This window comes from Photinus pyralis, unplaced genomic scaffold (genome assembly GCF_008802855.1).
Source record: "Photinus pyralis isolate 1611_PpyrPB1 unplaced genomic scaffold, Ppyr1.3 Ppyr1.4_LG4, whole genome shotgun sequence".
NCBI lineage: Eukaryota > Metazoa > Arthropoda > Insecta > Coleoptera > Lampyridae > Photinus > Photinus pyralis.
This window is the reverse complement of record NW_022170511.1, coordinates 3,102,184-3,129,113: the sequence shown is the minus strand read 5'-3', so window position 1 is coordinate 3,129,113 and position 26,930 is coordinate 3,102,184. Positions and strand designations below refer to the sequence as shown.

The following is a 26,930-nucleotide window of genomic DNA, read 5'->3' as shown; positions in this document are numbered from 1 at the left end:
AATTTGCGAAACGCTTCACTATTCATATACTTAGTGCAGTCAAATTACACTTTCACATCCACAAGCTGAAGTGCAGTTGATGCCCGTCTTACCACACCCACACCTCGGGCCGCATCCAGTTCTAGTTGATCAGTGCCAGAAGTGCACATTGGCCAGTGCTGGCGGGTCGCTAGTCTTGATGAGGTTTTCGATTCGATCCTCTCCTCTCATACAACCCCCACCGCTGTTGAGTGAAAATCCCGCTATACGTATGGAGGTATGGCTAGTACGGTTATGCATGTGTATAATTCACATATTCAATCTTGGTGGGTCAAAACGGTGTTTTTTTTAAGAAAGTGTATAGAATCAAAGTTGTAGCAAATTTAATGAGCTTGTATTTATATTGAAAGAATTTTTTTCTATGACGCACCGTTTTCGAATTGTAAGTAAAAAACTATACAATGTGACCATCAAAACCACGGTCTTCCCCCTCACCCCTCTAGCACACCCGTAAGTCGGGGGGACTTTATTATATGTTGATCAGGGAACCTTCTGCTACACATTTCCGAAGGAATTAGTAATAGGTACATGATTTAGTTCCCCTATTTGCCATTTTTTGATCTATTCTTACTGGACTAGTATTTTGGAAATTATTCCATTTGTTGACTAAGAAAATTCACCGGATTTTGAAACAAAATTGCATAGTCCGTCGATTTGCAAGAATCAACGGCACAATTGTTGAAAAAGGTTGTTTTAGGGTTCACTAACTGTAAAAAAATTGAGAACGCTCTGGGAGTCGTCCTTTTGGAACTGCAAAATACACTTTATCGGGAATACTTCTAATAGTGTTTTTGCACTTTTGTACAAGACAATACCTATAAAATGGTTTTTTAGCTTTTTCCATGGTCTGAATAGCTATTACAACTGAAAATCTGTGTTAATAAATCAACACTAAAAGTAAACAAATACTGCGGTCGTGGCTTGTGACGTCATCCAAGGCCCGCTGAAAATGTGGCGGCGTTTAAACACATCGAAGTCAACGTTTTAAATATTATTTTACAAGTTAAATTGAATTGTTCTAACAGTGTTTACTCTTTTTACTGTGTTAGAACGATGTAAAAAAGCGATTAAAAAAATTAAAAAATTACATGCATATTCCCTATTGACAGTTAATTTTCCCATTTGGAAGGGCATTTTGAAAAATTGGATGGTGGAACGCCTTGTACAATACAATCGGACAGGTAAAATTTGGTTACTCGTCGAATTTTAATCAAGAACAAAGTATGGTTCAGGTTTCTTGCAATTCGTTAGTTAAAATTTGGTTTATTCATTGGAATAACAGCTGTTATCGATTTTTCATTATTCTATCGTACAATTTTCCTGTTTGTGTACCTATGTATTATTTACTACGGTTGTAAGATTTTATTTACAGATATAAGTTGTTGATTATCTATGCGACAGATAATGGCAAATTGATTAGTGATACTATAAACACAGATCGGAGAAACATACTTAATAGCGTTACTATATAATCATAATATAGTTATAGAGAATATTGATTATGTTGTCGTTCAATAGCAGCTTTAAGTTTTTATTATGTAAAAATCTTAGTAATGCATTGAATGATATGTTCTATTTGTTTAAGCATTTTATTGGAAGTGATCATGGGTTAGTTTAAGGATATAGTCTACTGGCCCTGTACGTATTGTGCGCATTGCCCCAGCATCGGATATACGCTGGTAATGTGCTGGCGAAATGCAGTAAATCTGCACTGAGCCAGCTAATGGCCAGAGTGACACAAATGCAAGGGGCCAATGCAGATTGCTAATGCCGGGCCATCAATGTAAATTGTGGGGACGAGTTGTTGATGGCGTTTGTGTTTTAACGGCCAACAAAAGCACGAATTAATTATCTTTAACCTTTTTACCGGTTGCTACTTTATTCAAAATCTTATTAGCACCTTCTACAAACAAAATAGGTGCACAAATTTGATTCATAAACTGTTTTTTTAACGTCACTAACTACTCCAAATATAACGCAATGAAACGTTCTGTAATTTAACCACGACGCCTGCGTAGTGACAATTTATTTTTAAGCGAATACGATACTCCGCTAATACAATGAAACGAATTTGTTCGTTTGTACTTTAAAAGGTAACACTTCGCACCATTCACGGTTGAAAATTATATTATACAGCCGGTGAACTCCGCTACGAAATTAGTACAGGCAAATTAGATCAAAAAATGACAATTCCGTACATCAGATATGTTCTCTATCTATTTTTTCTTTTAAATTGTTAGGATGAATATGAAAGTGAAAAATCCAAGTTTTGGACATCGAAAGCACTACGCAAGCGACGCAGGAAAATACGCCTTTTTTTTTTACTATTGTTTGGTTTTTCTTAATTTTAGTCCTGAAGGACAGATTTTAAAGCAATTATTGTCGTCTAGAGATGGCATATCTGATGCAAGGTATTATGATAAATTGACAACTAATTTGACTGTACCGAATGCCTCTCTCCCACCGAATTTTCTCTAATATACTCGCCGAATTAGAAAACCGAAAGAGACACAACGCGCGTACAACTCCGGCTATACTTTTTTTATACATATGAAGGTATGGCAGAGAGTGCGTCACTCATGCTCCCGTTACGACAGTTTTTAGAACCGGAAACACTCTGGCGTTTCGACTTTTATCTGCTTGAACACTCGTTCTTATTTTGAAGCGCTTCATTTTCTCGCATGCCAGTTCCGTTCTCTTTACTTATGATGCGGTACACGTATAAAAATTTCCTATACCGGCAACATTGTAAATTTAACAATTCTACAATTTTAAAATGTCACTAACATGAAGAAGATGAAAAACGAACTACAGCTGCCAAGGGTTTTTCATAGGCGACTATATTTTTTGTTGATTATTTTCAGAATACATGTATTAATAAACAAAATTTATTGCAGATAACTTATTATTGAAAAAAAGTATGCCATATTTACATTTTGGAAAGCTCGTCAAACAAGCAATCTTTTAAAATCTTAGTCAACTATAATTCCCATTCAACAATCAACTTTCAGTTACAGCGCAGTTGCTAAAAGGACTAAAAACAAGCGACTGACGGCATTGATTTCTATGTTAAAACTTGGCTGAATAATGCTAAAGCGATTTTGTTTTAGCTTCAAAAATAAAAGAGTTACAACAAATTGAAGGAATCGCCCATTTTTCAGTTTCTTTTTCTAGGGAAAAAACAAAAGACGGCAGCTTATTTCTGGTAACGGTAATGGAATAAGCATGAAAAAGGAGCTCACGAATACCTAATCCGTTTTCATTTGTCTACGGTAATAAGAAATAAGTTACCGATTGAATCACATCGAAATTTCATTTACTCAAAGTTTACTAATAATCTTGGTTTTCAACAATGGCCTAGGATCCAAATTTATGCTCAACTTTTAGCAGATTTTTTATCAACCGATTAGGCAAAGCCCAACCACTGATTTGTTTCCACAGAAACTACAATGGCTCCCACAATTCTTACCGCGTGGTTCGAGCTCTAAGAAACTTTTGGGCGGCCAACGTGGACTATAAAATTCCATCACACAGGAGTTGTGCGCGTTTTTTTCCGACCATATACCAATTTGAAAACAATCGCACCAAAACTGTAGAAAAAGATAGGAAAAAACTGAAAAATCACCACGTTAGTATAACACGCGCGGGGATGGCGCCTACATGTCGCCGGCAATCATGAAACGCCGTGTCTAAAGGTGTTAAGTACATGTATACTCCTTGTTTTTCTACAAGCGTTCTTCTACGGGTCCGTGTTGGCTGCCGGCCTGCATCCAGCCGACCAAAGTGAGATTAAATGCAATTTGCAAAAATGCGCTAAACAATAAAACAAAAGAAGAGGCATTTAGATTTTTTGGGTTTATTGTGTGACTAGAGCAGGATGTGTCGATTTGTAGGGTGTATTTGCACATTTTTTTGGTAGAACATTCGCAATGGCGTTTTTTATACAGCGTAATAGTCTCGGAGGACGTAACTTTTAAAGAGTAAAAATATACGTACTACAAAATCTTATTACCTAACTGTTTTTCCGATAAGTATGAAAAGGAGGAATAAGTAGTTGCGGAATATTGGCGCGGGGCGCATTATCAAATCCAGTACGTAAGAAGATTACTTACTCGTATTCGTAACGCTTTGATATACCTCAACAAAATAAGTAAATTTACAGGGCGGTGCGATTTTTTGGCATTACTATTTGCAGTTTGGAAGTAGGTAAACTTCTATTTCCTATATACTTTCAGTTAGCTATCTATTTCTTGCCATAAACGCTAAAAGTTTACGATCCGTGCCTTGTACAAGTGTCATAACCGCACTAAACGAAAACCTATAAGCGAAATTTTTCACATTTCTTTATTACGGTACTTACGGCATTAATAGTTATTATACTATGTTACCAAGTCATAATATGCTTAAAATTAAAACCAGAAATATACCGACGATGAAATATTAATTGGGCATTTTAATTTTATTTCAGATATGTCAAATCGACTGAAAATGAACTACATATATGTTTATGAATTATAATTCGTATATCATTAGGTACTTAGATGAAAAAAATCTTCTTTCGATTGGTGTCATTCTAAACCCTCTATATCTAAGTTAACATGGGGAGCACCGATTTGCAAAAAACCTTTTTCCCATGTTAATTCCCTATAAGTATTCGGTTTTAGAATATTCACCCGGTATATTAAGTTGAAATCTTCGTACCTATTTACTGTATTATCTGTATAAGCTAGCACCCTTATTACATTACCTATCATTCTGATTTTGTATTACTTACCTATAACGTTGTTTACCTTTTTGTAGCTGCAAAGTGAACCAACCGAATATAAAGCACCTTTTTCTTTGAAATTGCAATAATTTCTCTTGTAGCAATCTTATCAATCAGCTCGATCTTTTTGGAACAGTTGTTAATTACTTTACGAATAAATTCACTGTAGGTTGATGGTAAACATTTAAAATTGCAAGTCCTTTTAAAAGGAAAGTGATTTTGACATAAGATTGTATCATACGAAATATTAATTAATTGTTCGTTCTTTTACTTTGCCAGCCACCCAAATGGAGATCCGTTTAGTTATGCTCTAATAATTATTAGCCGCCCATTTGTTATCTAAATACCTGACTGTCTCTTTACACAAGTTGTAATAGCAAAATTGAATCAACCACATCTAACTACACGATTCGATAGCTAATCGTAATGAAACTGGATACGCGACTTGCTTCCATTAATTAAACTTTCACCTTTCATTTCGTTATGTTTGATCAAAAATCCACTTTAATCTCCCTAAGAAGCAATTTGCATCAAAAGAAAGTACAACATTACATCGTTTCTTATGTAACACTGGATCGAAATATCAATTCCTTTTATATCGTTGGTTGACGGTGCACTTCGCCTTGATAAGTGAGAACCACAGGAGGCTATTGTATTGTAGTCTTAATTAACACTTGCTATATATCTATTACCTAACTTGAACTAATTCTATGTGCTTGTATGTAATTGAGTGCTGCTCTGCCGTATTTTACAACGCAATTTTGCCGCGCCGTGATTTTTTGGTTGTTGACCATCTTCTTCCTTTTTGTGAGCCGTAACAAAGTGCACTTCGTTTGAACACACAGCTGAGGCGTTAGTTAGAACGCATGGAATTTTAATTGCCATTATTCATTTATTAACCTCTGGCAATTGGATTCATTAGTTTGGGGATTCCGGAAATATTTTTAGGACGGATTCACCTAAAAACTCCAAGAGAGATGATATAATTGACGTTTTTTTGGTTATCGCCATTTGCATTTTCCGTAATTGAAGTGTACCTTTTCTTTAGGTTCGGCTGTGTTGCACTACTGGCTACCCCATTGTTATGGAGAGAATTAGGATATTGATTGCTCAGAATTTTGTCGTTTAAGTAATAATGATTTTTAATCGGTTGGAGAATTTTAAATTTCCACCGCACCTATAATTTACATGTATGAATCCAGTTAGAAGAAAGTAAAAGACTTCCATTTGAATTTGAATGAAAATTGTCTAACTGAGTTGAACAATTATGTTGTGTAAACTACATGGGGTGTCGTTTCTTTATAATGAAACAATGCCGAAGATGAGAGCGAGCCACCTCTGACCTCGTTGTGTTCAAATACGTGTTGTTAACGTAATTTCGGAAATAGCAGTCGGGACATAATTCAAGTTATTTTATAAGACCTGGGAATTTTTTTAATGTCAAATGGACACAGAATGGGAAAATTTTGTTCAATTGTCATTTTAATGATACTTGGTTTCTTACTGTAAATTTAGTCCGTAATTGTTTAATTCATTTAATTTTATTTGTTGTATTTAGTTTGTATCATAAATTTAAAACGGGAAACTTAGGGAATGTTTAATTATGTACAATTATGTACAAAGTTTAAAGCTTTATCTGGTCTGATGTCGATAAAAAGTTATTATCGGACAAGAATTAATTGGTTTTTCGATAAACAATGTCGCGTGCGAGATAAGCGATGCATGTGGTTATCAAAGTATTTTGCATTTTCAGGTTTGGAAGAAGTAGGTGCACTCTCCAAACAAAATTGTGCCATAGTAGTTCCGCAAAAGTTGAGCTAGCCGTCGGTATGTTTTCTAACATTATTTGAAATTCAACCAATCTAATTTTACCTACTAAGTGTTTCAACCCTAGAGTTGTAACTACCGTCCCATTGTGGCAATTACAGTCCTATAATTTCAAAAATAATTGATTTAAAGAGGTTCCACATTTTCAAAAATGTAGCTAATTAGTCAATTACGTAATATTTGTCAATCAAAATTGTAAAAAGAATTTTGACTAAGTGGGCTCATTATCCCGTGAGGAAACGTCACACACGATCGTCAAGCACCCGAACGAATAATATTTCTTTGTATAGCAAGTTCCTGGCAAGCAAGTATTCCAGAAAAGCGAATTTTCCTTGGGAGCATATCTACCAGAGGGTGTAATATTACGGAGGAGAATATTCGTAGGCGTATCTTTAGAAAGCGAATTTTCCGGAGGCGAACCTTCGGTGGGCGAATTACTTGAAGGCAAGGTTCCATAAATGCGAATTTTTAAAGGCATACTTACAAAGGCGAATATTCGGGAACCAATTATTCTACGAAAATAGACGCCTTCATATTAATGAATGATAGGTACCTAATCGATGATATATAATATGATATCTCGTTCGGTGGTGCAGGCGATTATTTGAAATTAAAAATTATAATAAATAAGATTTAAAGCGCTGCATATAACAATTAAAAATGATAAGAAAAACCTTCAGATATAGGTAAAATAAATCATTATGAAGGAAACTGTAACAATACATTTCTGACTAGAAACTACTTTGTCTTAGCGAGACCAACATCAGATACTGGTAATTGTTCAAGTGTCTACCAACGCATATCTACACTACCTATTTGTTTTTACTCATCAGAAGCCATTGGAAATTCGTTCGTATCTTTATCTACTCAATTAATTTTGCGACCTCTGTTTTACTCGTGCTTATGTTATCAAGTTCAATCTTATAATGTACAGTTATCGTAAATTACTTTCTCATTCGTGTTAGCAAACGTATTTTCATAAGCGTTTATGATTTCGGTAGTGCCCTTTTATTGTAATTTCAATCATTTGATATTCCTCAATTAATTTTAACGCTATCATCATTGCCAATTCTGAATAACTCAACTCTCAGAGTGACAATTATGTCACTATATTTTAATTAAAGGTACGTAAATTACTTATAAAAAAATATGTCATTTATGTGATCAATACTTTTATAATTAAAGGACTTTTCAGCATCTTGGAAACCGCAACGTAGCCGGGAATGATTCAGTACTTTAACTTCATTCGATTCGTAGGGTGGGAACTGGGAATTAAGCACACAAATTAAATATGTCCGTCTGCGTTAATAAAAAAACATTTTGTAGGCGTTCTTTAATTAATATGGAGTTAATTAGTTGTGGGGAAAATTTTTAATTTAATTTTGACCCCATAAATTGGAGTTGTGCTCGGTCAAGGACAGATTAATTAAACGCGCTGGGATATTTTTCGATACAAAAAAATTGTCGCCGTTAGTGAACAAAAGGGGATGGTGGCAACTTCACTATGTCATCATCTGTCTAAATGGCGCGAATTAAAAAAAAAAGGTAGTTATGCCGCCGCACCTTGTATTAGCGAGTAACACGATGGTGTGAGTTTTCGAATGAGTTGGATATAGTCTGAGCACTTAGGTTGATAAGTGAGTAAACTACCGATTTTAGGACTTTTCTATTCGTTTTCATATGGAGATTGGACCGATTTACTTCTAAATCGTTGCGGTATTATTATTTTCCCAATAACCCTATTATTTTAAACGTGTGTAACCTTTTCATTATTTAGTATTCACGACCTTATTGTTGCTAAAAGCGTAACCGTGGGCAAAACTAGTTTGCTTGCAATTCTTTTAGTAAGAATAAGGTCGCACATGCTAAAGCATGTAAAGATTACGCTAGCCGCCTAAAACAAGTAACCATCTCATTTTGACTTTTGAAGAAATTCCTTGGATTACGCATGCGCAAAAGAAATTTTGTTGATTCGGAATTAGTTTTACCTTTATTTGAGGTGCCTGGATACAAAATTTCATTTAAATATCTTCACAAATTGAAAAAATCGGATTGCAGCTGCGCAAAACAAATTTTTTGATTCGGCATTAATTTTACCTTTATTCGAGGTACCTACATACAAAATTCCATTTGAATATCTTAACAAATAAGAAAATTGGATTGCGCAAATACAAAAGTTATCATGCACAACTGCATCCGGACAGACAGACGGGAAGACGGCCATACAGCATAATAAACGATCCCGATGATCGTTAATAAACGGCAAAAGTGTAAAATTATATAAAAAATGGTTTTTTGGTTTTTTTACAATAATAATTTCTTTAGCAATACCTAAACGCAGAAAAAATCCTTGGTGCAAGCCTCGTAACCATAATGAACCAAATAGCGAAAAAAGTAGAACAATAGCTCTTAAGATAAAGAACGTAAGATAAAGAACAGACGGACGGACGGTCACAATAGCGCATTTTTTTAATTTTTGTGGAAACGCGCTAAAAAGGGAAAATATTCAAGTTTTCAAATATGGTTCTTATCGTGTTTCCATAACAAATAGAATTGTCTGTATACTTTGAATCAATGAATTATTTAACGAGCTACAAAAAGCGAGTTTATGATTTTGGACTTTCTGTCCGTCCGTCTGTGGACACGATAACTCACTAACGGTTTCGAATTTCTAATTCTGTTTTTAGCAATAGGTAGACAATCGTCAAGGAACTATTTGATTAAATTTTGGTCACTATTCGTTAACCGGAAGTGACTTTGTCGCTCGTTGTCTATGTTGGTGTGATATTGGTACCGTTTATTATACCCATACATCCAGTGCAAGAATTATATTTTGTTTTGCTATCTTATCCCAAAAGACAATGAAATATAGGGTAACTAGCCGGAAATTGTCATTATGGACGGTGGGTGTAGCTAGTGAAAGTATCTAATTAAAAAATAGGAACGATAAGATATATCAACGTCATAGGTACGTTTGCACAAGTTAAATCGGATCATCGATAAGTTTGATTTATAATACAAATAACACACAAGAAAGGCAAAAAGTCCTTGTATATTGGAATGCAACAATATTTGTGTCCCACAATCGTTCCCACTGTAGAAAGGGGTCGTGGGTCAGTCCACTGCTCACGCCCGGCACGCCTTTCACACGCACAATTCGAAGACCATGTCCTGTCCACTAAGACATCGACGTCCATATAGTCGCACATTCGAAGAATTTTTTACACTTTATGATAATAGCGATCGTGTAGAAGCACGACCAAACGATTATTAGCACTTTATATAAAAATTATTATTAATTCGGATCGTTACAGCTATCAAAAAAATCTTAATTAAAAATCGGGAAATCGGTACGGTATTCGGACCCATAAAATTTTATTGCTGCATAATTTGATCTTATCGGTATAATGTGATCGTGAGCGAAATGTGCCTCTATAAATTTCAAACCATGTGGGCTCCTTAGACAAAATGTACCTACTCTTTTTTTTGATAATCTAACAGGTGTTTTAATTTAACGTTGAGTTTGAGTAGGCATGGACCGCTGCTCGTTTGCGTGATATTCTGTAGGCGAGGTGAGATCATAGTTAAAATTTAAGAGGTATTGTTCAAAAACCTTTTTGATCATCAATATTGTAATTATGTGGATTAGTGTCAGATTGCTAAATATAAAGCCGATGTCATGTCTATTCAGTATTCATTCAGAAATCCTGTTCTCTCTTCTAATATACCTACCTCACCTTTGTGGCCTTTGTAGTAGCTGTGTAGATTAATGAGAATTTGTGCCTGATAGCACTTCATCATCATAATACATAGCCAAAAATGTGTGTGTTTGTCCGGAATATTTTTAACAAGGATAGGAGGTAACTTTTGTTTACACATAAGATTAGATAAAAAAGCATGATGCAGGTCACTCTGTATTGGGGCAAGCCTGTTGAGGGCCCAGAACAAGAGATGGATAATAAATAAATTTCCTGCGACGCAGAACGGGCTTCTAATTTGATTCCCAAAAATACCTGCCCACCCATTGATTTCCTTCCCGAAAAGTAAAGTGGATTTTCATTATTCCGGTACTACTTATACAATTCAGTCTGTTCACAAATCACATGTTTTTGGAAAAGTTAGGATCTTCATCAATGCTTTAGGACATTAATTTGCAGAGGGCAATTCTCCGATCGTAATCATTTTCGCTCAATTCTTCTAAAACGTACCTTGTATGGAAAAACTTTTGTTCATTTTTCAAAATTTTATGAACTGACCCGGTATATGATACCTACATTAGTCAATCTTGCGGGTTATTATTAGGATATGCGTTTACCACTCTAATAGTTTACATCATTAATAACAAAGCGAGAAAATGTATTCTATTGTGAATTGAACGGAAGAGTTGCATTGGAATTTTCTAGTATTTAGCAAGTAACACCATTTTATGGTTTGTATCAGTTCAATAGGCTATATATTGTGTAGTGGAGCCGAGATGGGGCAGTCTACACATGTAAAGCTGGTAACGATATGGTTATCATTTAATTTCGTTCTGTTCCGAATTCCAGTGTTACCTATTCTCGGACAAAAACAAGCTTTGCTCCCTATTAAAATTAATACCTACTTAATTCTAATTAGTTCGCGATAGTATAGTCCATAATTTTTTTACCATACGTTCTCTCGTAAATACTCGAGTTCCACGTTGTGTTGTGACTTCACGCGCTTTTTTGTTATTTTTGTGTGGGTTTATTACTAATAATTCATTTATTGTCTACAGTCAAGCACCATTGCTCCCGGTTAGTACTCATATACTTGAATCGGTAACCACTCGAAAACTTCGCTCGAAATGTGGGTTACTATTGGGAAAAATAGTTGTATGATGTTACGGAACTAAAAACCCATAAGTATATACGAGGGCTGTTCAATAGAAACACGTTTGATCTATGCAGTCATGACCTGGTAGTCATGGCAACCGAACTTATTTGTTTAGAATGTTTACTTACGTACTAGTTAGTAAAGCGTCTGTCAAAATTATTTGAAGTTTGCTCTCTTCTAAGCGTTGGGACTGCGTTTGAGAATGGCATCCATGATAGAAAATCCATCCAAAAATAACTTGCGTGCTGTTATTCAGTTTTTGCCCGCTGAAGGACAATGAAAATTTATACGAGAATGGTGACTATAGTTATTCTCATATGACAGTGGTTGAATGGTGATTAGTGCCATACATTTCGACAAGGAAGAGAACCCACTAAATTCTTCTGCATGATAATGCCCGACCCCATGTCGCCCAGGCCACCCAGCCCAGAGAACATGTTTAGTCGTATGAAGTGGGAAGTCTTACAACATTTGCCTTACACTCCCGATCTGCCCCCTTTGCTATTATCATGTTTTTGACCCATTAAAGCAATCACTAAAAGGACGGCGGTTCAAATCGGACGCTGAGGTAGAGTTTGCGGCTAGGGAATGGTCCGCAAACAGCCGCAAGAATTTTACCAGCACGTAATTTACGTATTAGCAAAGAGTAATACTCTTTGGTATTAGTACAACAGTGGGATTCATGCCTTAATGTTAATGGAGATTTCTTTTAAAACCGGTGAATAAAAAATTTTGTACAGCCTCCTAAACGTGTTTCTATTGAACAATCCTCGTAAAATACCGTTTTTGAAAGTCCTCCATCATTTTTATATTTACCTACTTGACAAAATTTTAACGAAATCATACTAACCGTTTTGCCAACAAAAAATAGTTTTTTTAACTAAGTACGTATTTTTCTCAGTTTTTTTTTAAATAAAACCGGGCACCACTTTTGTAGGTAATACACAAACAAGTACAAATTGTGCAGGTACAGCGCATTTTTTTTACACACTCCTACGCAAATTCTTCCATAAATAAGAAAGTTGGCACTGCGCATGCGCAAAACCAAATTTTGAATCTGGCGTTAAATTTGGTTTTATTCCAAGTGTTGTGATAACCCACCCTGATGGTTAGGCAACACACATTTACATCCGAAACAAAAATATAATATGCTCTGTATATAACCAACCACGGTTTTGCGCAGATGCCGTATACTAGGGGATTTTCGTAAGGAAGCTAGGAGCCATATATATACTTCTCTTATATATATGCTAGGAGCTAGGGGAGAATGGGGAGGAAGATGGCGACGAGGCCGACGGAAGACACACGCTTTCCCGGGTTTTTTATTATTCTTGATTATTTTTGGTGATGGTGTTTTGAAGGTGTATTTACAGGTAGTAACCATTTTATTCTTTCTTGTACTAGATATTTAATCATTGAATTTCTTGCCTCAATTTGATATTATTTACATTTTGCTGATTTTGCATAAACTATGATATCTGAATCATGGCGTACTCCATGCCTTTGTTTCGTGTACCGTTAGATTAATCCTGTTTGTAATACTGTACAGATGATTATGCCATTATTTTGTTTAATTAAGTATTTATTTCTGTTATTCATGAGGAGTTGATTATCGGTGTGATGTTGCTCTGTTCGATTGACCCGTAACAATTCCGTGAGGGAAGCACCTAATACAGTTTGATTGTTCGCTGTATCTGTTACTTTCTGTTTCGTGGCTCGCTACAGTTCTTGTGCGTTAGCTATACGAAGGGGGGCTCTTTTATTTGATGTTTTGATGTTTGTGTGTGCGAGTGGGTATTTCTGTCTCCGTGGAGTAGGTACCTAATGCAGTTAGATCGTTCGCTGTATCTGTTGCTTACTCGTCTCGCGCAGGCTGCAGTTCTTAGCGTCTCGCATTAGCGAGTGGGGGCCCTCTCATTTACATTTCCTCTATTTAAAATATGTTCTGTTTGAGCGATAATCGATTTTCACCTGAATACTTGCTATTGACCAATGGCATTCTCACATGTACTTTTCGTGTTAATTTAAATTATGTTAACTGAAGGATGGAGTAGAGCCACACCATTTACATGTTTCCTATGTACATGCAATTTGTTTATTTGACGAGTTGTGTTATCTCTATTGATCGTACAGGTATTTTGATGTTTTTTTCACTGAATTGATTTATCATGTTTTCCACTGCATTTATGATGTCTTGTGTATTTTGTTTTTATGAACTTGTTTAATTGCATTTGATTTGATTATCTGATTTTTACCATACCATTTGAGATGTCTTATTTATGTGTATTTTCTCTTGCATTTTATTGCTGTTGGTGATTTATTTTATGTATTTGTATGGCCTATGCCAGGGTTTTAGTCCCGTAGAAGGTTTCCCTGGCATGGTCTTGTGTGTGCGTTAATATATTTATTTGATCTTGTCATTTCTTACGCACAAAAGTTCTGTCTTTTATTTAATTCCCTTCCCGATTATGTCTCACGTCCCAACACATAAAAGAACGGATTACACAACGTAGGAGTTCATTCGTGCCACCCATATCGCGCCGACTGCCATCCAAATTCAAAAGTGCCGCGAGACTACCATCGTTTTGACTTGAAAGGTAGGTGGCTCTGCTTGTAGTTTTTGCCAGAGTTGCCAACCGTAAGTATAGGGTAAGACTACGTTTTCCGTGTCGGCTTGATAGACCCCCCCTAGGAACATTACAGTGTCTATGTATCAAATTTTATTTGCATGCCCAATGGTTATATTTCTTCCAAACGTCCCAATGCTCTTTGTAGGTACTTTCCTTTGACAATTCACTCTTAAGATATAAGGAATTATAACCGATCACGACAAGGGATCGACGAGGAAGACTATGGTTAGTATAAAGTAATTCCTTTCGTTGAGACCTTTCAGTAGAGTACCATGAAGGATAAAAGTAGTTCCACTCCCTCCCCCTCCATCCCGTACTTTGATAAGAGGACAGAAAGAAGAGCAGTAGTTTGTAGAAAACTGTTCCTTTCGTTGAGACCTTTAATTAGAATACAATGAGATAAAATTAATATTACCCCCCCCCCTCAGGCTCCGTCGCTCACTGATCGAAAAAGAGTCGCATGGGAAAGTTATAGTTTGTACAAACCAATTTATTTCGATGAGACCTTTCATTAGAACACCATGCAGGGTAGAACATGTTTACCCCCCCCCCCACACACTTTTTAAAGTTTAACTTGGCACCACTAAAGGCATGCGTATGCAAAATCTGAGACCAATTGGTTGTCGAAGTTATGCACGTTTTACTTTCAAACAAGGATAATATTATATTATATAGTATCCTTGACTTTCAAAAACAGCATCTCGGGAAATAATTCGTGGGGGGGGGGGCCCTTTTAGACAGCGAAATTTGATGGCCGTCTGGCACACCTTCAAGGTATAGGCTACCTACTGCAAAAAATTCCAGGACTCTAGGACCATTCTCCTAGAAGTAGTTGCAAAACGGTAGAAGTGGGTCCGGACAAAACGCAATAACAATACTAGCACATTTTTTTGAATTCTTAAAAAAATGCGCTAAAAATTAAATTGCAATAAGTACAACACAAAATTAACGGAGACAAATGCACTTGACAACGCGTGACACAAAAAAACCTGGTTTTCCTACTTCATATTCCCAAAACGGTTGTAATGACGTTGATTTTCATATCTCGTTGCCGGAACCTACTCAACCGAAGATTTTGAAATAGCCGTCCGTGTTCTGTAGAAATTTAAAATGTTCGCAGACGTGCCTCCTTCAAATATGAAAACAAACTCGGCCTTGAACTTGATAATACACCTCGAACGTGATAACGATTTTCTTTCTAAGGCACCCACATACTCGCCTTCGGACTGGCCAAAACAAATTCCTTCTCTTTACAACCCTAACAAACTTTGTTATGAACTGGCAATAAGAACTTCTTCAAACGACGGCAGACCAGCCCCGAAAATTTTAGGAAAAAAATCTACTTCAGCTGAACAGCAACACAATAAATAAATCAAATTAAAGCTGTCACAAACGCACTAACGAACACACTGATAACGAAAAATTGAGGTACACAAATTTTCTTTATTTTAATCAATTCTCAGAAATACTCTTTTACAATATGAAAGTAAAAAAATCTGAGCTTAACTACAGGCTCAAATCGCAAAATTGTTTTGTATTAAATCGGAAATAATCCCAACGAAATTGATTCGAATTCATGCCAAATGCCTTGATCCAGACAACAATGTCCCATACTGACATTGTTTACACAGCATTATACTTTGCCAACGGGTCCTCGACCTAGTAGTTAGCAACACACTCCGTGAAAACCTAAGGAGTCAAGTGAGATCACGCCTAGTGCTGGTAGATCAGGATCAATGCTGTCTGGGTTGGGCGGGGAGTTCTAATCTAAGTTCTCAATTGACCTCTGAAATTTTTTCGCTTTCATTGGTAAAGATAAGGAGCGGTTTTTGGTCTGCAGGTACCCTTCTGTTGACATCTGGATCAGGTGCGTAAAAAGAAATCATACTCATTTTAACAACCTTTAATGTAGTACAGAAAAATGAAATAGTTTAAAATATAGGTATCAGTAGTAAGAGAAATATTCATGTATATAATATATATAAACCACTTATTTAATGCATATTGTGAAGAAAACCCACAGTTGTGGTTATCATGTGTATTACCTTATTGACTGCAACATAAGTTAAAATTAAATAAAGAAAACAATAACAATACATTAAAAAAAAAGATCGACTAATAATCACAGGAAACCCCTAGAATGCTTATAATACGCATTCCGTACTTCGGCGTCTTCGGGAAACTGTTTTTCTTTTTCAGCATTTGGCACATAATGAGTTTCGAAGAAGTGCGAAAAATATCGTCCTAGGTCTTCATTTAAATGTAGAAAACCGAAGTTGTAACTGGGTGCCATATTTTCTGAAAGCAGAACGTTCAAAATTTGGAAACAAAAACGTGCACTAGCGGAAAACAGTTATCGCATAATTAACCTTGTGCAACGTATCGATGCGATCCGTCTTGTACCAAAACGTTATAAAAGGGCTGCTGGGCTTTATAACGTAGTTTGCTTACACCCATTTGCTCTTGCCAGTCGAGCGTAGCTGAGCATAAGGGGTCCCAATCGTAAATTACACAAATATAATTGAACACTATGTGCCTCATAACCATTCCAACAGCATACTTTAATTCGCTGACTCGCTTTTTAGGAGAGACCTAAAACAGAAATCGGCAATTCCAAATTGAAATATTGTATACAGGGTGTTACATGACCGCATGTAAAAATAAAAATAGAGTGATAGAGGGGATCAAGACAAGCACTTTTTCCAAATAAACAGAGGGTCCAACGTGTTTCGTTTGCAAGCCACCTCCAAAGTGGTGAAATTTGGATTTCTTCTTTAATGTTTTTCTCAGCAACCATAGAGTTACAAAGATGGGTGGTCTTTGAATAGGTTTTCCGGTATGCCCTATCCGATTTTGAAGATTTTTCCTAAAATTCCTACCATGAAAGGGCGCACCCTTACTTGGGGGTGCGAAACAAATTCTGATTTCGACCGAATTTGGTATCTGGGGGGTTTTTGAACATGAAAATGACGAATCTGAAATTAGTTTTTGAAATTTCGAAAAAAAAAGTTCCACTGGAATTCTTGGCAGACAACGAAAATGGAGAGAATTCCACGAAATTTGTTGTGTACATACTTGAGTTAAGGAAGAAAATTGTCAAACAGTTTTTTTAAATAACTTTTCAAACAAAAGTTATAGTTATTTGAAGATTGGGCCTTCAGGTTACAAAGTGTCCCCCGCCTACTAGTGAGTGATCTAATTTCGCATGTTGTTAATTGAAAATGTCGCAAATATAAAAAAAAGCGAACTTTTTTTTCGAATTTTTTAACTAATTCCAGATTCGTCATTTTCATGTTCAAAAACCCCCAGATACCAAATTTCGTCGAAATCAGAATTTTTTTTCGCACCCCCAAGTAAGGGTGCGCCCTTTCGTGGTAGGAATTTTGGAAAACCTATTCAAAGACGTGTCACCTATCTCTGTTAACTGTTATGGTTGCTGAGAAAAAAGAAAGAAAGAAGAAATCCAAATTTCACCACTCCTTTGAGGGTGGCTCCCAAACGAAACAAGTTGGACCCTCGGTTTATTTGGAAAAAGCGCTTGTCTTGATCCCCTCTATCACCCAATTTTTTTTTACATGCAGTCATGTAACACCCTGTATGTACCTGCAAGATGGGCTCTGAATTGTTTTGGACGAGATGTACGTTGTAATCTCGTAGCATTTGCAGAACATGCTCTTCTTGCTCGGTGGCCCCAGCTCCCTAGCATTAAGTATTAGCTTAAGCACAGAAACGGAAGTGGTTACATACTCGTCGTAAAAGAGAAGCTTCGAGCCAATTTGTATCAATATTATGCCACATATACACACGCGCTAAGCTTACAATCGTAGCAAAATCTTGCGGGTTTATCAAATGGCACAATTCCAACGTTGCCCTTAACGTACTAACGTTTCCGTTTCGATTCGTGTGCTGGCGGTATAGTACTTGTAAATTGTTGGCCATTCGCTCTACAACCTAATTTCATTGTTATCTGGGCCAAATTTGCACCGGTAATTACCTCCTTTGCAGTTGCGCAATCAAACTGGCTTCCATCATTTGAAAAACTACTACGTGGACACACTCCCCGATTTATTATGCTGCCATTATTAAACACGTCAATATAATACGTGTTGCCCGGCTTTTCTCGTTTGCCCTCTGTAAATCGCAAAAGGAAATGAGCTGGAAAGTTGATGGGATCGAACTTGAGACCAAGACGGCGACCCACGCTTTCATAGACTATTGCTAGTGTTATCGGAATTCCTTGTTTCCTCGTTAACACCTGCAAGTATTGAGCTAGAATCATTTGCAGTACAATACAGTGCAATTGTTTCGAGAATTGAATGGAAAAGTATATGTATACCTCATTAATAAAGGAATTCTCTGGTACGTAATAGGTACTACTATTCCCCCTAAACTTGTTATTTTTATACAAGACGGTTGTCAAGCATTGAATAATTTCCTGACATTCCCTCACATCCCACTGATTTCCATCCAAATTCTCGGCGCTCCACTTCACTATTGTCTCTGCAGGAACTTTATGTAACGGATGATTAGGTTTACATGAGCGTAGTTCCTCAATGACCTGCAAATAGTTTAATGCAACGGCTCTTTCTGTTATTAACAAGTTATACATTACTTGAACAGCGAGATCATCGAACTTTTTAGAAATGAAATCGCATTTGATATCGTGGACTGGCTGAAACCACTGAGCTATTAAAACTGCTCCTTTCTCTAATATTTGCTGTCGAACAGGTAAGCTCATGAAATTTTCCCACACTTTCGATAGGTGATGCTGTCGAACCAATCGCAACACTTTCAACGCGTAGTATTGCAAAGTTTTGTTGCCGGGGGTACTGAAAAAATGGCGATGTGTAAAAAATGAGAAATTAAATTGTTTATTTATCTGTGACATTTACAGATTGTTTGTATAATACAAATCTTTTTCTATTTGGGTAAATCGTTACGGATCGAACACAGCATTTTTATTAGCAGTCGCCATATTGCTCTGCTTCGCCTCGCACATTAAGACACAAAACGGAAAGCGGCTTTACTCAAATCGCCGTGGATTCTAGAACGCAACCGATCGATGAAGGAATTCAACGTAAAAAACGGCATCGTTCTAACCCTCGCCGTTTCGGAATAACCGCCAAAATATAAATAATAGACAGGCAGGGGGGAAGTTGGTTGTGGAGTTGAAAGGTCTGAATACGAGACCGACGTACAAAAACCGCATAGTTCTAACCCTCGGCGTTTCCGAATAAACGGCAAAATATGAAAAGTGACATTTATTGGGGAAAGCGGAATTGGTTGTGGATTAGAAGGACACGAATTCGAGACCACTGAAACAACCGCATGTTGTAACCTTCGGCGTTTCGAATACCCGCTAAAATATGAAAAAGCGTCATTTATTGGCAGGTGGCTAATGGACGGGGGAGGGGCTAGTTTTTCAAAAATCCCTACTGTAAATGCCACCTAGTCTCACGCTTGTATAGTACCGTTGCATATTAAAACACAAAACAAAGACATAGTTTTGCTTCGGCGGTTACGCTGCCTCGCCTCGCGCAAAAAAGTGACATTAATTGGCAGGTGTGGGGGGAAGGTGATTGTTGTGTCCGAGGTTGTGTCGGAAGGTACAAACACGAGACCACCGTAAAAACCCGCATCGTTCTAGTCCTTGCCAAAATATGAAAAAGTGCCATTTGTCACCGGGGGGGGGGGGGGGACAGAAGACCCCGAAGGTAAATGACATCTAGTCTAACATTTATTTTTATAGGACTGTTGACACATTGCTCGGCTTCGCCTCGCATGTTAAAACACAGTGTTGGATGTGAAGTCGGAGAGTTTGACTACAATACCAACGTAAAAAACCGCATCATTCTAACCCTCGAAGTTTTTGAATAAACGCTAAAATATAAAAAAGTAATTTATTGAGAGATGGGGGCACGAACTTATAAATTAAGATGGACTGTTGATCAAACAGTTGCATAGTGATAGAGGAAGAAATGGCCCTAGCATGGACGCGGCCATATTGTGCACGTTTTAGTTATTTTCTAGGCGAATTATCCTAGTGCTAAAGTTTTGAGACTATTGCGGCCTTGAAAAATGACATGTGTCACAGTAATTTATTTAGAAAACGTGAGGTTGATGCTTGTTTATTAGTTGATTTGAATTTCGGGCCAAGTGAGTGCACATCATGGCTGCCCCCATGCAGGTATCATTTGTCCAGCAGTCCATCTTAATTTATAAGTTCGTGGATGGGGGGCTTATTAGAAATCCCAAGTGGAAATGGCAACTAGTGTCACGCTTGTATAGGACTGTTAACTAACATATTGCTCGCTTCGCCTCGCAGGAATCCCGGCGGCGCATTCGTCAAAACTTTATTTTTTCCCCCCCCCCCCCCCCCGGGTGCCGTAAAGACAGGAGATTATTCTATAACTTTCCATTCGGTCCGATTTTCCTTTGAAAATTTCCCCCAGGAGTGGATGGTACGTCGTCGGATGGGGGAGGTTTTGGGACACATTTGGCCAATTGTACGTTTCTTCCTAGGTCGTGTCGGTTTCGCGCCGCAAGGGCTTAAGGCGGAGAATTGTCGGATAAAATAAATTGTGCTCCCCCCCCCCCCCCCCAATCTCATGACCCATACGTTTGGTTTGGGCCTGATACATATTACACGGGCCAGTTGGCGCTATCACTTATGGATTTGGGGGAGGGGGGGGGGCACTTCTACTCTGTCGAGTCGCGAAAAACCCATATTTGCAATGTTGTTGTTATGGCAGCCCACGGGGGGAACACAGTCTCCGTGACCGCGCCGATCGAAACGTCAACCTCCTATTGGATCCTTGGATTTTTCACATGTCACCACTTGCCCTCGGCAAATTTTTTTCCAAGTAGTATAGCGGCGCGCTCGAATTACAGCCGATCAAAAAACATTCGGGGTACCTTGCAGTAGCCAGAAACAGAATTACTACGATTATTTTGATGCAAAAAAATGTCTGGTCCATGTCGACCTATCTCTGTATAGTGGCGGGTTGCACAATTTCTTACTGTAAGCCGTAGGGACCTAATCTCGGAACTAATCAAGTCTTTCAGCATCGTTACCTTCCATTTCCTCTCTGTAAAAGTATCCCATTTCCCTTCTGGAACTTACCTTTTGAAGTATTCAACTTTTAGACCTCAATGGCGGATACTTAAAGTACTATTTTAGTTTAAATTTTTTAATTTTTAAAGTTTAAATTATTAATTTACCACTCACTTCCCCTAGATTTTTTCTCGAAAATGAAACAAATGGTCGATTATAGGTATAGTGAACCTTATCTGGGGATATACTGTACCTACATGACTTCGACGATGGATCCCCAAAATGAATAAAATTTTTAATAATAATAATAATAATAAATCGAGAACGAACCTCAATACACAGACTTGCCAATTTAGTTCCAGTTGTGAATTAAATTAAAAATTCAAATGTCTAATTAAGCGAATTATCAGTTACATGGTAGGTATGTTCACAATTAAACTTTCATTGCCAACTATGACCCCGATAATCATTTATAATAACCCTGTAACGAGCGATCAAAAATGAGTTGCTGTCAAGTCGCCTTTGGAAGTTCAAGTTAAGTACGATTTCCCATGTAAACAAAAATTCCAAAGGTGACTGGACAGCAACTCATTTTTGATCACATAGTATATGCATGACACTTACTCAACAGGTACAACTTGAAAACTTCTAATCGGCTCATCGCAATGTATAATCGTCATTAAATCGAAGGCTACATAATGATATATTCTAGGCATCTCGTCCATTAACAACGCCCACTCCCCCATATCACAGTTGGACAGTTCACTCTTTTTATAAAATCTCTCAGACATAGTAGACAACATAGCATGAGTACGTTTCGATAATTCGTAAATAAAAATCGTTTCCTTAAACCACTCGCTGAACTCTTTACTAAACAATGGCAAAAACTGTGGCCATCTAAAATTGAACGAGTTTAAACACAATTCATAACGTTAATCACTTACTTTTGCATGAATTTGTGCTTCCATACGAAATTGCTGTTACACACTACGTTTCTATAATTTGAACAGGTCGTACTAAAATTAAGTACATCTTGTATAGTCAATCTACCACTTGCTAATATGAGTTCGATGAGTTCAGTAGGGAGTTGTTCCATCCTTTCTTCCCAGTAAGTACTTCAAATTATACAACCTTTGATTTAACTGGCGATAGTTTACCTCATAACATTGCGTGATTAAAATTTTGTTTACTTATGATACGAAGCCTTTTTCCTAAGTATATTAAAATAATCCACTAGTTGTATTACGTATTTACAAATTGCATTTGTCAAATTCATATTTACCAATCTTCTCATTTCTGTTAAAACCACGGAACAGGTTCTGCACTGAACTACAGAGTTACCACGTTTCACATAGCGTTTTCGATTGGCAAAACTCGTGCTGCACGAGTGCAATTTTTACGTTCTATTGGTAATTTTAGGGCAATTTTCTGTGTTCCATTGGCAAATGTGATGCAACAATTATGCACTCAGTGCAAATTTTGACGCACGAGGTCCGAGAGCTCGTGGAGCTGCTAGTTAGTAGTCAAATTTTCAAAACAAACGTGCGACAATTTTGAATTTGTTTCTTGCGTTGGGAGAGTTTTTTGTCGTCATCTAGCGATAGCGAAGATGATGAACTAGCCATAACTTCTATTTTACAAAAAGTTGCACTTACTCATTAAACTGAACGCCAAAAATTGGAATTTCAAATTTATATTCCCCATCGTTTATCATAAATAATACTGAAAACGTTTGTCATTTTTTAGAATACAGATTTGTCGATTACCTAAATCTAAAATGAGGTTATGGACAAATGACAACAAATATTTACGAATATTTATGTTCCAAGAGCAATTTTCACATGGATTTTTTCAGTTTCTCGTGCAACACTCGTGCAGCACGAGTTTTGCCAATCGAAAACGCTAACAGTTTCACTATTGTTAATTATACAGGGTGAATATAATATAATGTTGGCAGGACGACAACTATACATGTAGTCTACTGTAGCCATTTTAAATACATATTTGTTATTTTTGAATCTTGATAAAGTTGCAATGAGGACGTGCTTAGGACTTACATTAAACGTAAAATCTGAACGATATTCCTATATGTCAAATTTGTCAGTTTAACTCTATTTCTATGCAAGTTGCTTTGCATAGCACTGGGTTATGTGAGAATGAGACATACTCCTACGGTTAGGCAACACACCTTACTTACAGCAGAAACAATGCTACTTTTTTACATTTTTGTTGCGTCCGCATCAGTCTACAAGACCGTAACTGAATTTTTATGCTTGTTTTCAGAAATAACAAATTGAATAAATGATTACTTATGGCCGTATGCATCGAAAAAGTTTAAACGGAGCTTAGTTAAGTGTAGCTTACAATCCATGGTAACGATTATTGGGACAATGGTTGCCATGGATATTAAGCTAGGCTTAAGCTAAGCTCAGTTTAAATTTTTTCGGTGCATACAGCCATTATTCAATGCTGAAGTACAATAATGCTGTGAAATCACCTATAAATATCATGTAAAAGATATCAATGAATGAGTGAGCACCCCTTTGAGTAAAAAGTGCACTATCACCACCCGCATGTCAGTAAGAGAGGTATTGCATTGGGGTAAAAAATAACTCCCCACTTTTTTGACGAAAATACACGTGTTTTAGAGAGTATCAGAGGAATCCGAATCAAACAATATCTTGATGATGTCGATCGGTCTGTCCGTCTGTACTTTTAGACGGCTGGGCCGATCAGAACAAAATTGGGTGCACATATTCTTCGACATAAAAGGGCAAAGTCGCGCACGCGGAGGTGTTCGGGTGCTATCTGTGCCAGAACACATTTTTTTTGTAACGATTCAACTACTAAGGGTCATATCCCCTTTAATTCACATCTAAATACATTAATACTTACATATGCGCGTGCACAGTCTTATAATCAGCGTACATATCTACATACATATTATACCCATACAAATTTTCCCAGCCTATTGTTGAGATTCGAGGACAGTCTCAGCATTAGGTGTCGTAACTAATATGGTTATTTACCACTGTCTGTTTAGAGTGCAAATTTGCAAAAAATATACACAGAGAAAAGTGTTAGTTTACAAACAAGTCTATACACACACCAAACTTGAAACAATTCGATAATTTCCACATATTTTATAACTTATTGTGATCAAGTTAAGACTATGTAATCAACATAAACAAAACATAAACAAAAAATGAAAGCGATTTTAAACAATAAAAGTTAACAGTATCAAACAAATAATTTTCCATGGAGGTTACATCCAGTCAAATTAAAAAAATAATGAAACTAACACAAATAAAAAATAGGTTGCATACAAAACACAAATACATTATAAAGAAACGCAAAGATAACCTGTTGTTATCTCTTCTCTAACAAAGACAAGTCACAAAATATTTACACCAATAGGGTGCAGAGTTCTCGTTTGGTGACGCTAAAGTCGCGCAAGCTACGCGCACATATACCGTCAGTTTGGTTCACTTATTGCGGATCCTTTTGTATATATTTTCGTTTCAAATTCTAACCTCATTATTTTTTTGTTCTACACAAAAATATATACGTAAGTTTGCGTCGATAGTTCAATAAAGATACCAAACCAGACGAAATGCATTGAAGAGATTTATATAATGGCATCATTTTTAACACCCAATAGACATGGGTACAGCGTTAGATTTTCACCTTTCCGACCGGAACATCTTGCAGTTGCGACAAGTCAATATTTCGGTTTAACAGGTGGAGGTACTTTATTTCTTTTGGAGTTGACACCAGACAAAAAGCTGATACAATTGCAAAGTTTCAACTGGTCAGATGGACTGTTTGATTGCGTATGGTCAGAGGCAGATCCGGCGTTAATAGTCACAGCTTCGGGCGATGGAAGCTTACAACTGTGGAATTTGTCAATCTCAACGATACCGCCACAAATATTTCATGAGCATATTAAGGAAGTTTACTCCGTAGATTGGAACAGAACTCGTCAAGAGCAATTGATTTTAAGTGCATCGTGGGATGCAACAATCAAAGTATGGGACCCTACGAGAAAAGCTTCGTTGAACACATACATGGGACACTCACAATTAGTTTACAATGCGATGTGGTCCCCCCACATTCCTAACTGTTTTGCGTCGGTTTCCGGTGATGGAACTTTACGAATTTGGAATTCATTAAATGCGGAAGGTGCGACCGCGCTTTGCAAAGCGCACGATGCCGAAGTGCTCTCTTGTGATTGGTGTAAATATGACCAAAATATTTTAGCGACTGCCGGTTCGGATGGTTTTATTAAAGGTTGGGATTTAAGAAATTTTTCCCAACCGATTTTTCATTTAAAGGGATGCGAGTATGCTGTACGAAGAGTGCAATTCTCGCCTCACTCTTTAAGTATGATGGCATCTGTTAGTTACGATTTTACTACTAGAATATGGGACTTCAAGCACAGTTCCGAGGCTTTAGAAACTATACAACACCATTCCGAATTTGTTTATGGGTTAGATTGGAATGCACACCGAAAAGGCGAGCTCGCTGATTGTGGATGGGACAGTTTAGTGCATGTTTTTTCACCTTCATCGGTCAGGAGTCAACTTAGTAGGCTTTAAAGTGGATTTTTTAAGACTGACGTTTGTTATTTAATAAAGGACCTTTTTGTTATCGTTTCCAGTTAAACACACATTGCTCTGTGATGTTATATTAATTTTTATACCTTATATCTGTGGTGTCAGTTTCAATTGTTTTCAACTCTTATAAACATTTACGATTAGGTCACAGTTTATTGTTATATGCTTAATTTAACAAATTCCATTATATTCTTTTTTAGGAAACTGACTGTGATTTGGTATCCTATTTTGTATATTTGACAAAAACGAACTTTAATAAACGTTTTTAGAAAAATTCCCTACAATACCAATTTTTAGCGCATTTAAAAAAAAATATGCTATTCATTATGGCTGGCTGGCTGGCTGGCCGGATGTCCGGGTGAGATCTCAGCAACTACAATAGACCTCAAATGTTCATTAAAAGCTTTCTGCTGTAGTGTAGATGTGCAGGCTCTAGTCTATTTTGAGTTATATTACTTGTGAGATCAATAATTTCGATATGGTTTTCGGAGGTGCTATAATTTTACCGTTAGATAGCGCTACCAGTATAAAAACTTTAAAGTCACTAAATATATTTAGTGACTTTAAAAAACTTAATTATTTACTTTGTGATTTGTTTTACAAAATGAAGACGTACCCTCAATTAAAATAAAATAAAATAAATTATTTAACGCAGCCAAAATTACTCGTGAGATCGATAATTTTAAACTTCGGTAATAAAATACTGACCTGTATTATCAAAAATGCGCTTTAATCATGCATATGCTGATTTACAACTTGTTTTTATTAATTTTACAAAATCCGTGTTAACTGTTTTCATCTGCAGTAAATACTGAGATTTTTTTGCGCTATGGCAATTGGCCGCAAGACTTTAGGACGCGGAGATTGGGACGCGAACATCATGCAGGTTACCTTAAAAAGCAGACATTAGGTTGCAGGTACATAGGACAATAAAAGGTATAATGAAGCGGTCTCGGGCGAAAGACCGGTCCCTCCCGAGTCCGGAGCGTCGCGCGCGCCTTTCTCTCTCTTTGCGACACTATATAGCGGTTTCATTTGGGCGCAAAAAGAAATGCCGGTATTGCTCCGGTCTAGCTCTGATGCAGGAGCGAGGCGGTTCAGATTTCAGGGATATATTCGCGTGGTTCTGATTGACTAGGGTAGCG

At 37.0% G+C, this 26,930-nt stretch overlaps 3 protein-coding genes across 3 annotated transcripts in view; 2 read left to right on the top strand and 1 right to left on the bottom strand.

Annotated features, from left to right (window-relative positions):
• LOC116167903 (carbonic anhydrase-related protein 10) overlaps positions 1-26,930 on the top strand; it is a 348,976-nt gene that overhangs the window by 136,513 nt on the left and 185,533 nt on the right. The window lies entirely within an intron of this gene.
• On the bottom strand, positions 16,003-22,458 carry LOC116167899 (F-box only protein 21-like). The gene is made up of 9 exons (XM_031483494.1): positions 22,114-22,458; positions 21,794-22,066; positions 18,728-18,944; positions 18,452-18,673; positions 18,110-18,370; positions 17,863-18,066; positions 17,719-17,814; positions 16,485-16,707; positions 16,003-16,413 (listed from the first exon to the last, which is right to left on the bottom strand). Exons 1-9 carry the CDS (start codon positions 22,263-22,265, stop codon positions 16,238-16,240), a joined length of 1,824 nt encoding a protein of 607 aa, XP_031339354.1. The 5' UTR covers positions 22,266-22,458; the 3' UTR covers positions 16,003-16,237.
• On the top strand, positions 24,667-26,059 carry LOC116167904 (peroxisomal targeting signal 2 receptor-like). The gene has a single exon (XM_031483501.1). The coding sequence runs from the start codon at positions 24,805-24,807 to the stop codon at positions 25,765-25,767; it is 963 nt and encodes a 320-aa protein (XP_031339361.1). The 5' UTR covers positions 24,667-24,804; the 3' UTR covers positions 25,768-26,059.